At 38.4% G+C, this 15926-nt stretch overlaps 1 protein-coding gene across 4 annotated transcripts in view; it reads right to left on the bottom strand.

Moving 5' to 3' along the window:
- Positions 1-13673: 13673 nt before the first annotated feature.
- Positions 13674-15926, bottom strand: part of LOC127449008 (probable ATP-dependent RNA helicase DDX5) — a 22944-nt gene continuing 20691 nt past the window's right edge. For 3 of the 4 annotated variants that reach the window (XM_051712069.1, XM_051712071.1, XM_051712070.1), the window contains 2 exons: positions 14556-14777; positions 13674-14390 (listed from right to left, as the gene is read on the bottom strand). In XM_051712069.1, coding sequence (XP_051568029.1) covers positions 13978-14390; positions 14556-14777 — 635 coding nt within the window. In that variant the 3' untranslated portion in view covers positions 13674-13977. Of the gene's footprint in view, positions 14391-14555; positions 14910-15926 lie in introns of those variants that run through there. The other variant, XM_051712072.1, reaches the window with a different exon arrangement.

Genomic DNA, 15926 nt, shown 5'->3' with positions numbered 1-15926 from the left:
AGTGTGCAGCAGAGAGTCAAAAAATGTCCACAGGTGCTGAAGCCACAGTAGACACTGTTGTGCAGTCTGATGGGTTGTGCATGAGTACAACAGCATGCCGAAAGTGCTGTTGTTCTTTAAGATGCACATAGCTGTTATCTGAAATAAGAAAAGCAAAGAATTTATAAAAGTGTGATCATTTAAAAAAAAGGACATGACACTGCATCGTTTTGAAATTTCTTTGTGTTACCAACTCTCTTTCCTTATCTCTCTGATCTGTCACTTGTTGTATCTAGATTTCCATTTAGATAGATAATTTTAAAGTTTAAGTTCATCTCAATACCATATAAAACATAAAATGTAAGAAGACATTCTGTGTATAATGTCAGGAGAGTATTTCCCTGTAATTTTGTCCAATACTACATTAAATGAGTTTAAATGTCATATGTGAATAAGCATGGTATGTTTGAACAAGAAACCCTTCAAAAATGAAAACTTTTTATAAGTGTTTGAATATGAGGATCTGATCCACGTGCCTGGACAAAATTAGATTTTTGGGGTGATTTTGCCTTTAATTATATTAATAGCAAACCTATAAAGGAAAGCTTTTTATGATGTGTTTGAACATGAGGAAGTGATGCAAGTGCTAGGATGGATTTTTGGGGTGATTTTGCCTTTAATTTTCTCAAAAACTGTACAGTAAAATGACTTGAAAATTGATACAATAACAGCCAGGGTCGCTCTAATCTATAATACTTTGAAAAAGTATGAATGTTTTCATAAAAATGGAAATCGAGCAAGCTCACAGAGTCCAGGCTTGGAGATCTGCTGAGGGAGATAGGCCCCGATCAATTCTGCCCAAATTTCTGAGATCATCCAATAAAGATCTCGTGTTGCGCCAGGCGAGGAGCAAAGGAAAGCTTTCTTGGGAGAATCACAATATTTTCTTGTACCGGGACTTTGCGAATTCGACAAGAGAGAAACGCAATCGGTTCAAGGAATGTAAGAAACTCTTACATCAGTGGAAGATCGCTTTTGCACTGATGTTTCCGGACAAACTGAGGATAGACACCAAAGACGGCCACAAAGTATTTTTATTAGGGATGTGCGCTACGACTAATTTGACTGTCCTTTAAACGGAAGTTTTGTAACCGACTAGTCGACTAGTCTAAAGAGAAACCAACCTTCAGGAAACAGTAAAAAAAAAAAATAAATAAATAAAAAATAATAATAATAATAATAATAATAATAAATAAAAAAAACATTTAAAATACTTAATCTATTCCAAATCCGATGCTAAATTCCACTGAAAAGGGGCATTTATCTGCGACGTGCTCGCCTTGAATTATGATCATTGTACATTAAATATAGAACATGACACGCATTCACCTTTATCAAATACAGGTATATTTATTGAAAACCATTGAATGAATAGTGCAGGATCAATGGAACAGCCCTAAAAGCCTGTTCTAAACGGAAATCACAAAGTAAAAGTTACTTAACATATTAAAACAGTCAGGACATTGTTGAAAATAATTAACAGTTAGACTAAGCCAAACCTATGAGAGAGAAAACAAAATACGCTGAAAAGTTGCGCGTATTTCAGGACGTGCAGTCGTGCATTAGCCATTGATCTAATATGACAGCTGTTCGGTAAAGAACGTTAACGTTACGATGTAAAAAAAAAAATAAAAATAAAAAGGAGCTATAGGATAGAAAAAATAGGCCTGTGGTGTAGCCTACAATAAACCTAATATATTCTAAACATGATGTGCACACAGAATAAAAGATAGTTTAACACGTTAAGCAGTCAGTACCTCATTGAAAACAGCCTTCTTAATCAGCAGATTAAAAAACTGACATACCTAGTCTTAAACAGTTATTTTCTAGGCTACTTACTCAAAAGCATAAATTTTTTATGAGTAAAATTAACACGTCGACATGGTCTGGTGAAAGACGGGACTCACTCACCTGAGGCGGCTATCCTGCACTTGAAAAAGCCTGCTCAGTGGAAAAATAACATCCAAGCATGCACAGATTTAAAGAAGACTCAAATGTGAAAACATCCTTAGGGACTTTCAAACATTTGGAAAGCCGATTCCCGCACCACCGAAGTGATTTCATAACTACTTTGCTGAGTTTTCTTGTCTAGCGAGAGGACATTTTCCTGCGCACCGCGAGAGAGAGGGAACAAGCACGCGCAGCCTGAGGTGAAATTAAACTCTGTATCTGCTCCAGATATCCTCTTTTTCAAATAATATTTGTATTATTAATTCTATTTAAAATATGTAACATTAATATGACAGTAATTTAAGGGCAGCCTCTGTAAAAATATAAAGCCAAACGTAAATGTGTAAAAATTATTATCAGTTTAATGGGGGAAATATTAACAGACTAGTAATTCCAGTGTCGACTAGCAGCATCAGAACCGTTTAATCGACTAGTCTCGAACATCCCTAATTTTTATGCCCCCAAAAAGCACTGTCCTTTATAGAAACTATGGGTGAGTAAACCATTGCATGTTACTTATGTGAGTGGACTGACTCGCTGCACATAACTCGACTGTCTAAGGAAGCTGGGTGCCATTTTTGTTTCTTTCTGCGTTGGCTCCGCCTAGCGGCTGTTTTGTGGAATGACTACTTCAAGAAACTTTTGCATTGACGGAAGATCGCTTTTACACTGAAGTTGCTGGCCAGATTGAGAATGGACTCTATGACCAAAAAATATCCACATACCCACACAAAGGATGTCTTTTATAAAGCTGACGGACTGAGTAAGTCATGATGTATTTTCTTTTTTATGCGGCCTCTGAGTGAATTTGACTCTTGATCATCCGAGGAACTGGGATGCCTGTTTTGTTTTTTTTTTGTGCTGGTTCCGTCTAGCGGCTGGAGTTTGTTTTGTGGAATAATACTCCTTCCAGACAGTTGTGGATGAATCTGTTCGTTCTTTATGCTTATGCCTCCTGTTGGCTGGAGTTTGTTTTGTGGAGTATTTTCGTGGGACATTGGAATGATTACGTCATCTGCTGCACTCATAACAGCTGGTTCACTGAACACTTGTTTATCTGTCCGAGGAAACTTAATGGCTTTATATCAGCTGGAATTTGTTTTGTGTGGGAACACACCTTCAAAACAGTTCTGTGAATGAATCTACACGTTCTTTCTGTTTATTCTGCCTGTTGGCTGGGGTCTGTTTTTATAAAGTATTTTATGTTATGTAATTTTGCCTCACAAAATCTGTATAGATACTTGAGCAATCCGACGGCAAATTTGTCGCGGGGGTTCTTGTAGGCGTGCATGGACTCTGAGTTTAGAGGGATTGACGCCGGATAGCACTGTCATGCGCGGTGTTAATGCACACGTTTTTCTTTTTTCTGTTTGTTTTGTTCTGGGGAAAGTTCGGGGTTTGACTGTTGCATTGATGTTGAAATGTGGTCTTTGTAATCTTGTTTTTGACGCACAATTAATTTTTTCTATTATATAAAATGTCAAATGTTAATATGAGTGGGTTATCTTTCTCCACATGGAATGTGAATAGTTGGGGCACCCCATAAAAAGAAGGAAGGTTATTTCTTTTCTTAAGTGTAAGAAATATGATATTGTGTTTCTTCAAAAAAAAAAAACAAATCTTTCCCCAAAGGAAGCTGAAAAATTTGATATGGGGTGGATGTGTTTTTTTAGTGCTGGCTCAAGTAAGAGCAGGGGGGTCATTATATTTATAAATAAACATCTACAATTCAAATGTCTCAAACAGATTAAAGATAAATCAGGAAGAGTCATTGTTGTTCTAGCAGAAATTCAGGGGCAAAGGTTGATTTTGGCTAATATTTACACACCTAATGCTGATGATCAGGGCTTTTTTATAGATCTTGAAGGGATGTTGCAAGCCGCTGGCACCCCTCATGATATAATATTGGGAGGAGACTTTAATCTTTTGATGGACTTAGTCCTTGATCAGAGTGAAGCAAAAGTGTGTAAGCCCCCTAGAGCAACATTGACTCTTTACCTGATGTGTAAAAATCTTGGTCTTGCAGATGTTTGGCGACTTTTGAACCCATCTGGTAGAGACTATACATTTTTTTTCATCAGTCCATAAGATTTATTCTAGAATAGTTTTTTTTAAATTTTTTTATATTGAAGTCCCTCATTTCATCAGTTGTCAATTGCTCAATTGGAAACATTTTATTTTCAGATCACGCCCTGGTGAGCTTGGAGATGTTGCCATATACGGAGAAAAAGAAACCATACAGCTGGCGCTTTAATGTATCCCTTTTGCAAAATCCTGATTTCCAACAAATCCTAAAGACTGAAATCAATGTCTATATGGAGACCAACTGGTCCTCAGTATCCTCTGTGGGCGTGGCTTGGGAGGCACTTAAGGCTGTTCTTAGGGGTCGGATCATACAGCATGCTCATTCACCAAAAAATCCAAAGCATGAGAACTAGTGGAGTTGGAAGGGAATATTAAAAGTGCCGAGGCAGAGATGAAGCGCTGAATGTTATCTAATGGCCTCAGAGAATTGACCCGTTTGAAATACAGATATAATTCTATTTTGTTGCGGAAAGTGGAGTTTTGGTTATTCAGGGAAAAAGATTTTGAGTCAGGGGACAAAGCAGGGAAGCTTTTGGCAAGATATATAAAGCAGAGAGAGTCTTTTTCTACCATTCCTTCAGTGAAATCTGCTGGTGGTGAAATTTTTACCTCGGCTATTGATATTAATAATGCCTTTAGAGAATTCTATTTTGATCTCTATAGTTCTACGTCTTTGTCTACTGATGAGGATATTAGAAATTTTGTGGAACCATTAGAACTCCCTAAATTGACGACTGAGCAAAAAAAAAAAAAAAACTCTCTTGATTCTAAGATAACCTTGGAGGAACTTGACGAGGTAATTAAGGCCTTACCTACAGGCAAGGCTCCGGGGCTAGATGGCTTTGCCGCTGAATTTTTTAGGTCTTATACTACAGAACTGGCTCCACTTTTGTTAGAAGTTTAATCGGAATCATTAAAGAATGGAAAGCTTCCGCCAACCATGACGCAAACCCGGATCAGTCTGATTCTTAAAAAGGACGAAGATCCAAGCGAGTGTAAGAGTTACCGTCCAATTTCCCTAATCCAGCTAGATGTAAACATTTTGGCTAAAATTTTGGCTAACCGATTAAGTTATGACATCTCATATACATATAGATCAGGTAGGGTTTATTCGGGGTCATAGCTCTTCTGATAACATTAGACATTTCATCAATATCATGTGGTCAGTGGCGAATGATAAGACTCAGGTCGCTGCCATCTCACTTGACACCGAAAAGGCGTTTGATATGGTAGAATGAGATTATCTTTGTAAGATTTTGGAAATGTATGGGTTCATTATTGGTAGGATCAATTTACTTTATAGACACCCTGTAGCAGCGGTACAAACAAATGGATTAATTACAGATTATTTTACTCTGAATAGGGGCACCCGGCAAGGTTGCCCTCTTTCCCCATTATTGTTCTGTCTTGCCCTGGAACCATTAGCAGCCGTGATAAGAAAGTAGGATAATTTTCCAGGGGTGGTGGCGGGAGGCGTGGTGCATAAACTTCTGCTTTATGCAGATGATATTTTATTATTTGTCTCTGACCCTACTAAATCTATGCCTTGCCTCCACAGAATTATTAATTCCTTTTCCAAATTCTCAGGATACAAAGTCAACTGGTCTAAATCCGAAGCTTTGGCTCTGACAGCATACTGTCCAATAACGGCCTTCCAGCCAGGCGCCTTCCAGTCGCCCAAACAGGGCATTAAGTATTTCGGTATTTTATTCCCAATAAATCTGTCTGATTTAGTTAGAGTTAATTTTGACCCTTTAATAAAAAGGATTTCGAGTCATGTAGGCAAGTGGGCTTCATTACATTTATCGATGATTGGGAAGGTTAATGTTATTAAAATGAACTGTATTTCAAAATGTAACTACCTGCTACAGTCTCTCCCGGTAGATGTCCCCATCTCTTATTTCAAGCAATTTGAGAGCATAGCGAAGTCTTTTATTTGGAGTGGTAAGCGCCCTAGATTACATTTTATTAAGCTGCATAGGCCGATTGACAAAGGTGGGCTAGGCCTACCCAAGATTTTTTTTTTTTTATTATTATGCATTCGGTCTCAGACATTTGGCTCATTGGTCGCTTCCACCTGAAAGAGCCCCTCCCTGGTTCTGCACTGAACAAGAAGTTCTTGCCCCTATTTTGCCATTGCAAAGCCTTTCTGTCAATCTAACCAGAAAAGTTAAATCATACCCCGTTATTTCACATTTGCACTCAGTATGGACAAAAGTGTCCAGAGTGTTTAATTCAGATATTTATCTAAATATTGCATCGAGCCTATGGCTAAACCCCAAACTATGCATTAATAAGTCCCCTTTTTGTTGGTCAGAGTGGATTGCGAGGGGGGTTAATACACTCAGTGATCTTTATGAGAGTGGTGTGATGAGATCCTTTGAAAATTTGGTTCAATATTTTGGGATCCCTAGATCTCAGTTTTTTAGGTATCTTCAGTTACACCACTTGCTCTGTACTATTTTTGGGAATAGCATACACCCCCCTAAAGCAGCAGATACTCTAGGAGAGGTGATTTCTGCTTTTGAAAAAGGTCATGAGGCATCAGTGTATTACTCCTTGTTGATTCAGAGTCTGGGGGACGGAGTCTCAACCACTCTCAAGAGATTATGGGAGAAAGATTTAAACTTGGAATTGGAGGAGGGAGAATGGGCTAGGATTTAAAAAAACATAAAAACTGCATCTAGAGATGCAAGGGTGCTCCTTATACAATTCAAGATTTTACATCGGTTCTATTGGACCCCCTCTAAATTGTATAGGGTTGGTCTTAAAGACACACCCACCTGCTGGCGATGCCAATCAGAGGACAGAGATATAACCCATGTCTTTTGGGGATGTGTTGAAATACAAAAGTTTTGGTTAAAGGTGCAGAGTCTGGTGTGCGATGTGTTAGGCATTCAGGTATCATTCTACCCCAGCCTCTATATCTTGGGTGATGGGGCGGTCACTGACATTGAAAGTAGACACATAAAGAGTTGGGTCTTAACCAGTGTCATGATCGCCAGGCAGATCATTTTGAGGGGCTGGAGGTTGGCTGGAGCGCACTCTTTTCAGAGTGGTGCTCGGAGATGGGAAGGGTGGCAGCCTTTGAGGAAGTTACATTCAGAGGAATGGGGAGGTATAAAGTGTTCGTGGAGAAATGGGGCGGGTATTTGTCATTTGTGGATGTGTGATTATTGTTGTTGTGTTTTTTTATTTGTTTATTTATTTGTTTTTGTTTTTTTGTGCATGTGTGTGTCTATGTCATTTGGGACCACTGTTATGTTGTTGGGGTTAGGGGTGGATTGGAAGGGGGAGGGGTAACAGTTGAGGTTAAGTTTGATTCTGTGTGTATATGTTTTGTCTTTTGAGATACATATATGTGAATCAATAAAAATTGTTAATCGAAAAAGCCATTGAATTTCTAGCACTGAATTTTTCAGCATTGAAACTATGTATGTTAAGTTTTTTGCCTCTGAATTCAACACTTCAAAATTTAAATAACTCATTTTCACATTTATTTTTTAATGTTCATAAATTCAGAATCAAAAATTAAAGTTAAATCATTTATATTCGAGTTGCTCAAATTCGATTGGCCAAATTCAGATGCCAAAATTCAGTGTTAAAAATGTCAGATTAAACATCCGGGACACCAAGGATAAGCAATCGATTCTGTATGAAATTGAACGAACATCCAGCTAAGTTAAGCTCCATTGGTCATGTGACGCCGATGCTTGAAATTACAGGAATGCGGTCAGCTATGACAATAAACCCAAACGATGGTGCTTTGGTAAGTGTATTAACTGTTTTATTTGCCTTTTGTGTTGTTTGTTTTTGTAAGATTCAGTAACAGTTAATACCTGACACATTGCACATTAACAGAATTTATTGGACAATATTTACGCAGAACTTTTGAGGTGGCATTCGATAAAATTTAGCTAGCATAAACATGCAGGGACGGCCAATAATATAACTGTAACCAAACCCTTAATATTATGCTTATTAAAGTTTAGAAACGTTTAGCCTTTTAAAACTTAATCTTTGTGCTACTGATTTGAAATACCCTTAATACACTCACCGAAGCACCATCATTTGTTTTGTGTTTTTTTGTCATAGCTGACCGTATTCCTTTCATTTCAAGCATCGGCGTCACATGACCAATGGAGCGTAACTTGGCTGGATGTTCGTTCGATTTCATACAAAATCTATTGCTTATCCTCGGTGTCCCGGATGTTTAATCTGAAATTTTTAATACTGAATTTTGGCATCTGAAGTAGTGAACATTGAAAAATACATTTTGAAGAGTTGAATTCAGAGGCAAAAAAAATCACATACATAGTTTCAATGCTGAAAAAAATCAGTGCTAGAAATTCATTAGCTTTTAAATTTCAAAATCTGGTGAGACAGATTTGCTTTCATAAGTGCTTATTTTAAGTGCATTCTCTTAAAAAAAAAAAAAAAAATCAACACATTCATCATATTCATCACATTTGCAGAGGTTCTGTAGCTGTTTTAAAGTTATGACAATTTTTGCACTGGTGGGGTCCATTGTCATGACTGGCAGCCAATAGAAATGTATTTTTTCAACACAAAAATTTGAAATTGAGCAGGAAAATGAAATCAGAATGAGCCGGTGTGTTATGGTGTGTCGCAGGCTTGGTGGGCCACTCTTGGCCAGAAAGTCCGGGGCCACTTTTTAGTTCCAGTCTGCCCCTGGTTAAAGAGCACTGACATGGTGTGTGATAATGCAAACGTGTCAGGGCCGTTGCCAGAACATACAGAATCGAACTTATTCACAGTGGTGCCATCCTTAATTTTTAAAGGGTTAGTTCACCCAAAAATGAACATTCTCTCATTTACTCACCCTCACAACATCCTAGGTATGTGTGACTTTCTTTCTTCAGCAGAACACATTTGAAGAAAAATATCTTGGCTCAGTAGGTCCTTAAAATGCAAGAGGATGGTGATCAGACCTTTAAAGCTCCAAAAAGAACAGATAGTAAGCATAAACGTCATCCATAGAACTCTAGCGGTTAAATCAATGTCTTCTAAAGCAGTGTTTCCCAAACACTGTGCCGCAGCACACTAGTGTGCCATGAACGATTGTCAGGTGTGCTGTGGAAAATTATCAAATTCCACAAAATAAATAAATGCATGAAAAAAACAAAACATTTCAGGGATCCAAACTACTCACTTTTCGGAGAAATTCGCCGTTTAGAAATCAGCAGTCACTTTTGTAATTGTGAAGAGTAATGATTAATGTGCAAAAGTGACTGATATTTATACGGGTTAAGGGTCTTTCACATGACTCGCCTCAGCGCTGCAGAATACATTGAAGTCTATGAAGTGATGCCACTTTACACCAAAGTGTTTTTCACACACACGTTTTTGCTTCACCAATAATGTCTTTGAGAGTACTAAGCAACAAGAAATATTTAAAAACTGTCCAAATTTGTGGAGACATTGAATGTCTCATAATTTCTTTTAATTAAATATTACCTTATCGTTTCCGAATATCAGAGACCCCAGTTATTTAACTAATTTAAATTCACCAAGAAAACGCTTAGACCTAAACATAAACGAGTCCTTTTATTACTTTCTGCTATCAAAGCAATTGCAAGCTTTTTTTCTCTCTTCCAAATACATGTTTTCAATGTTTATTGTGCACACCTCCTGCTTTTTTACGTGGCAAACTCGTAAAATCACCCCTCTGTGACGCTTTCTGCAACTCATCATGTGGAGGGCAATGCGGCGCTTGACGCTGGCATTGAACAGAGCGTTGACGTCTCGACTCAACTCGTGAAATGCGCTTTACAATGACGAAAGAACATTATTGAAACTCAAAATTATTATTGTGGTCTTTTCTGATAAAAGCCATGCTCAGCAGTTTAAATAGGCTACTGTAGGAAAATGATACCGTAGATCTGCTTTGTGTTTATAATTCTTATACTGAAGTCAGTAGATTTGTAGCCATGCAAGTTTCAATAAAGGACTATAGATCTGCTTTGTTCTTTTAATGCTTAAACACTATAAAGTCTCTTGGTAGATTTTGGTCATGAACGACTCAAAATGATTCACTGACTCACTCATAGCACATACAGGTGCATCTCAATAAATTAGAATGTCGTGGAAAAGTTAATTTATTTCAGTCATTCAACTAAAATTGTGAAACTTGTGTATTAAATAAATTCAATGCACACAGACTGAAGTAGTTTAAGTCTTTGGTTCTTTTAATTGTGATGATTTTGGCTCACATTTAACAAAAACCCACCAATTCACTATCTCAAAAAATTAGAATATGGTGACATGCCAATCAGCTAATCAACTCAAAACGCCTGCAAAGGTTTCCTTCAAAATGGTCTCTCAGTTTGGTTCACTAGGCTACACAATCATGGGGAAGACTGCTGATCTGACAGTTGTCCAGAAGACAATCATTGACACCCTTCACAAGGAGGGTAAGCCACAAACATTCATTGCCAAAGAAGCTGGCTGTTCACAGAGTGCTGTATCCAAGCATGTTAACAGAAAGTTGAGTGGAAGGAAAAAGTGTGGAAGAAAAAGATGCACAACCAACCGGGAGAACCGCAGCCTTATGAGGATTGTCAAGCAAAATCGATTCAAGAATTTGGGTGAACTTCACAAGGAATGGACTGAAGCTGGGGTCAAGGCATCAAGAGCCACCACACACAGACGTGTCAAGGAATTTGGCTACAGTTGTTGTATTCCTCTTGTTAAGCCACTCCTGAACCACAGACAACGTCAGAGGCGTCTTACCTGGGCTAAGGAGAAGAAGAACTGGACTGTTGCCCAGTGGTCCAAAGTCCTCTTTTCAGATGAGAGCAAGTTTTGTATTTCATTTGGAAACCAAGGTCCTAGAGTCTGGAGGAAGGGTGGAGAAGCTCATAGGCCAAGTTGCTTGAAGTCCAGTGTTAAGTTTCCACAGTCTGTGATGATTTGGGGTGCAATGTCATCTGCTGGTGTTGGTCCATTGTGTTTTTTGAAAACCAAAGTCACTGCACCCGTTTACCAAGAAATTTTGGAATACTTCATGCTTCCTTCTGCTGACCAGCTTTTTAAAGATGCTGATTTCATTTTCCAGCAGGATTTGGCACCTGCCCACACTGCCAAAAGCACCAAAAGTTGGTTAAATGACCATGGTGTTGGTGTGCTTGACTGGCCAGCAAACTCACCAGACCTGAACCCCATAGAGAATCTATGGGGTATTGTCAAGAGGAAAATGAGAAACAAGAGACCAAAAAATGCAGATGAGCTGAAGGCCACTGTCAAAGAAACCTGGGCTTCCATACCACCTCAGCAGTGCCACAAACTGATCACCTCCATGCCACGCCGAATTGAGGCAGTAATTAAAGCAAAAGGAGCCCCTACCATGTACTGAGTACATATACAGTAAATGAACATACTTTCCAGAAGGCCAACAATTCACTAAAAATGTTTTTTTTTATTGGTCTTATGATGTATTCTAATTTTTTGAGAGAGTGAATTGGTGGGTTTTTGTTAAATGTGAGCCAAAATCATCACAATTAAAAGAACCAAAGACTTAAACTACTTCAGTCTGTGTGCATTTAATTTATTTAATACACGAGTTTCACAATTTAAGTTGAATTACTGAAATATATGAACTTTTCCACGACATTCTAATTTATTGAGATGCACCTGTAAGGCGCTCTTTTGTCACCTAGTGACATTTCCAGAAGGGGTCACTGAACTAATCAGTTAATAAAATTGAACAAATTTGTGAAACAGAAGCAAGCCTCACCAAATACTCTTTATTTTGCAGATAATTCTGCACAATTGTAAACTTGAATAAACTTGAATCACTAAAATAGCTGGAATTGATGCTTTTAGCTTATTCTTTAAAAAACATATCCCCAGAAAAAATTTTCGCAGACCAGTGATTGTCATACCTTTTTCGCCCCTCGTGAGTTTGCGTCCCTGTAATTTGTTGTGGCATTGCAAGAACAATTTACAAATTAGAAAAGAAGCAAATTTGTTGTTTTTCCATTACCCATTTAGCGGATCTTGCCACCTGCGACCTCACACAGCGTAGCCTAACTATGTGATTTCTAATTTTTTTTATTTTGCATAGCCGAATTTCAAACATTACAAGTAAACACGCTACTAAGATGGACAGAAAACATGGAACAGTTCTTGATAAGGAAAAATATTGAAGACGGTAAGCCTATGTGGGATAGTGGTGTGCTGTAGAATTTATTTTTGTTGTTGTAAAAAGTGTGCCGTGGCAGATAAAAGGTTGGGAAACACTGCTCTAGTTGTCTCTCGACCACGATCACGTTCCTGCTTAGCCAGATGGGATTTAGTAGATAAATGTTTTTTTTTTTTTTTCTGGTTTGTGTAGGAGTTGGTGTTGTGCTGGGAGCCGGATGTTTGCTGGATTCCATCTCTAAGATAATGTTACCTAGTGTTGCACTCTGTCTGTTGACGCTGTTGAATAGCGAAAGAGAAGCTACTGTCTGAGGCAAGGCTCTCGGGAGTGCGCATAAACATCACATCCTTTGGATTTTCCCTGCAAAAGCAACCCGCTCCCTTCGCATGTAAATCAGTCTACAGGCTTTAATAGGCAACCTAGGAAGTCCGGGAAGGGCTCATTTTTTTAAGTTGCGTTACAAGCCGTTCGCACATTGGCAAAAAAGGTGAATATTACATGTAAAATGTTACATATCGCACCAAAAGCGATTGTATCTCTCAAGACATTAATTTAACCACTTGAGTCGTATGGATGACGTTTATGCTGACTTTCTATGCTTTTTGGAGCTTCAAAGATTATGACCATCCATTTCCATTTTAAAAACCTATTTAGCAGAGATATTTTTCTATTTTTCTTCAAATGTGTTCTGCTGAAGAAAGTCACACACACTTGGGATGGCATGAGGGTGAGTAAATGATGAGAACTTTCATTTTTAGGTGAACTATTCAGAAGGCAAGAAGGCAAAAGACAACAAGGCTGTGAGGGACAGACTTACTCTCTCTTCAATGGTTGTTCTGTTGTTTAAAGTGTTTTGGATCGTTTCGCTGACGAAATATAAAAAAAAAAAAGTCTTTCCAAAAACACAGAAAATTTGAGTTGTGTAAAATTAGATATGAGCTTTATACGGTGCATGTCATTAAAGAGACGTTAAGTCTATCCCTCAGCCTCATTTTCTTATATGTTATATAAGAATGTTAGATTTGATTTTCCATGAAAGCCAACTTACAGCAGCAAAATCCCACACTTGCACCTAGCATCATATGGTGCCATCCCCATCGACAATATCTGAAAGGTTTTAGGGAGCTGGGATAAAATCCAGTAAGGAGTGTCTTCACAAGTTCAAGCGTATCTGGTTAATTTAATTTTGCCAAAGTCATCTCAGTGTAAGTTGGTTTGAGGTGACTGAGAGGGTCCATGCCTAGATTATTAGCAAAAAGTAACTGTGGATATAGATTTTGAAAAAACTTGTTTTAATACAACCATAATTTAATAAATACTTAATATTTAGCCTAACAAACTGCTCTACAATAAATGCATGCATTATGATGCATTTTAAAGGGTTACTACATACAATTTCAACCCACCCCCTCCCCCCAAAATAAGACATCCAGAATCCTTTTCCCTTTTTATTTGAAGATCCATGCATGACCCTCAAATCAAGTTTGAAACATAGTTAAAACATACATTAAATCAAAATCTGCATTACCTAAAAAAATAAATAACCAAAGAATGAAACAAAAATGATAAAAGATGTGCACTGATCTCAAGTTACATTAAAATTGCTTGGACTAGTAAATATCAGCTAGATAAAGCATCCAGCTCTGCCATAAGCAAAATAAACAGTACAAAGAATAGTCATACTTATAACAACAATGTTTTAAACAGTTACTTCATTATTTGTGTATGTCTGAAGTTTTCTACTGGGGGAAAGAGGGGGGCATGGGGTAGGGCACCATGGGCTGTGGTGGCTGCTGGGGTTGTTGAGAAGGGTTATAGGGGTACTGTGGGTGGTTCATCCCGTTCTGGGCTGGAGCCTGGTTTCCCGGGAATGGCTGGTTCTGGAAATTTTGATTCCCAAAGGTAGCCACAGAGTTTGCCAAATTGTAGTTGGCTTGTCCTTTGCCACCATAGCCGTTACCAAAGCTACTGCTGCAATTTTTGCTTTTGTCAAAGCTGCTGCCCCCATAGCCTCCACTCTGTGCCTTTGGTCCACTACCATATCCCCGGTCACTATCCCTATCTCTGTAACTACTAAAATCTCTCCTACTCCCACCAGAATACCGTTCCCGACGGTCATCCTTATAGCCACTGCGACCGCCACGGGAACGACCTACAAATAAAAAAAGAGGGAGGGAGGAGGGCAATATATTAGTAATTATGACCTGAGCATTTGGTGATATCTTATAATTACACTATTTTCACATTAAAAACACACAATCCAACAAACCAAACTTTGAGAAGATTCAGTTAATAGTGTGAATTTTGTCAACCTTACCTCCTCTGTCCTCTGCCATCTGGATCAGTTTTGGGTTGATGGCTTGGTTTGCCTCACGGAGGACAGAGATGAGGTCGTTGGCCTGTTTCATGTTGTTTGGAGTAAAGAAGGTGTAGGCTGTGCCTGTTTTTTGACTGCGAGCCGTTCTTCCAATGCGATGTATATAGTCTTCAGATGAGTTAGGGTAGTCATAATTGATGACAAATTTCACATCCTCCACATCTATGAAGTGTGGCAAAAAGGAGCGCAGAAAGATTTTGCAGACAAAAAAAAACAAAAAACAAAAAGAAAACAACAATAACAACAACAGAAGTTAGCAATAAGCACAAATCAAACAACTGCATGAAGGCTGGGCTGCAAAAAAAAAACAAAAAAAAAAAACAACAGGAAAGGGTTAATGGATAAATTCAAACAAACTGAAAAGTTTCTGACTCCATGGGAAGACTACTGTGGGAAGAGAGAAACAATGCACACTCCATTTACAACAAACAAAGAAACAAAATCTAAATGCTTTCCACCTTCCCTTTTATTAGCTTTTTTTTAAACCAGGAAAATGTAATTCTACATCTTAGCATTAAGGAGTATGCATTAACTAGTCCTTTCCCAATGCAGCGAACTCCCCACAAATTGTCAAGTGACATCGAGGTGCTTCTAATGCAGTAGGGCCACTATGTGCACAGTCGCATCCTCATGTGCCGTTTGAAGACCATTGGGTTTGTTTTGGTTCTAAAGGTCTTTTCTCAGCAGCACACTCATTAGAAGCTGGCTAATAAAGGCCACACTGCTTAGTCTTGCCAAGACCCAATAGACCAGTGCTAATCTAAGGGCACCCACAAAGCTTAAGTTCGATGATAGTATCTAACCCATATGCATATGTCAACTATCAAAGACCAGCATCATCACATCCCTCAACACAGTCTCGTCTAGGCAAGATCTTCCCAGAAGCCAGTGTTCACTTGAGAAAATGTCTCTCATTGGCAGGTCTCGACATGACTTTTTTTTTTAAAAATGCAGGCGAGGGAGGAACATCAAGCTTGGAAATTTAGCTGAACATTTTGTTTAAATTAAAGATTTCAAACTTTGTGCTTCATGGTCTACAGGCGTCCCAAAGCTCCTCTACACATGTGCCAGTTGTCACTAATTGCGATATGAGAAAAATAAATGCTGCTTCATTCTCCATTTCATGAACACCAGTGCTTTGGATACAGAAAAAAAAAAAAGAATCACCAGAAAGCTTTGCAAACACCCATGCTTGGACAAGCTCAGAACCGAAAGGATCTGTCCAAATCTCCAACAAATGTATTGCCATACAGTGCTTTTACAGAACGCATGCAGGGCAAAATGGTAAAACCAGCAATAAGCCTTTTTTTT

This window comes from Myxocyprinus asiaticus, chromosome 12 (assembly GCF_019703515.2).
Source record: "Myxocyprinus asiaticus isolate MX2 ecotype Aquarium Trade chromosome 12, UBuf_Myxa_2, whole genome shotgun sequence".
Classification (NCBI taxonomy): Eukaryota; Metazoa; Chordata; class Actinopteri; order Cypriniformes; family Catostomidae; genus Myxocyprinus; species Myxocyprinus asiaticus.
The sequence above is the reverse complement of the archived record's forward strand: the minus strand, read 5'-3'. Positions and strand labels throughout refer to the sequence as shown.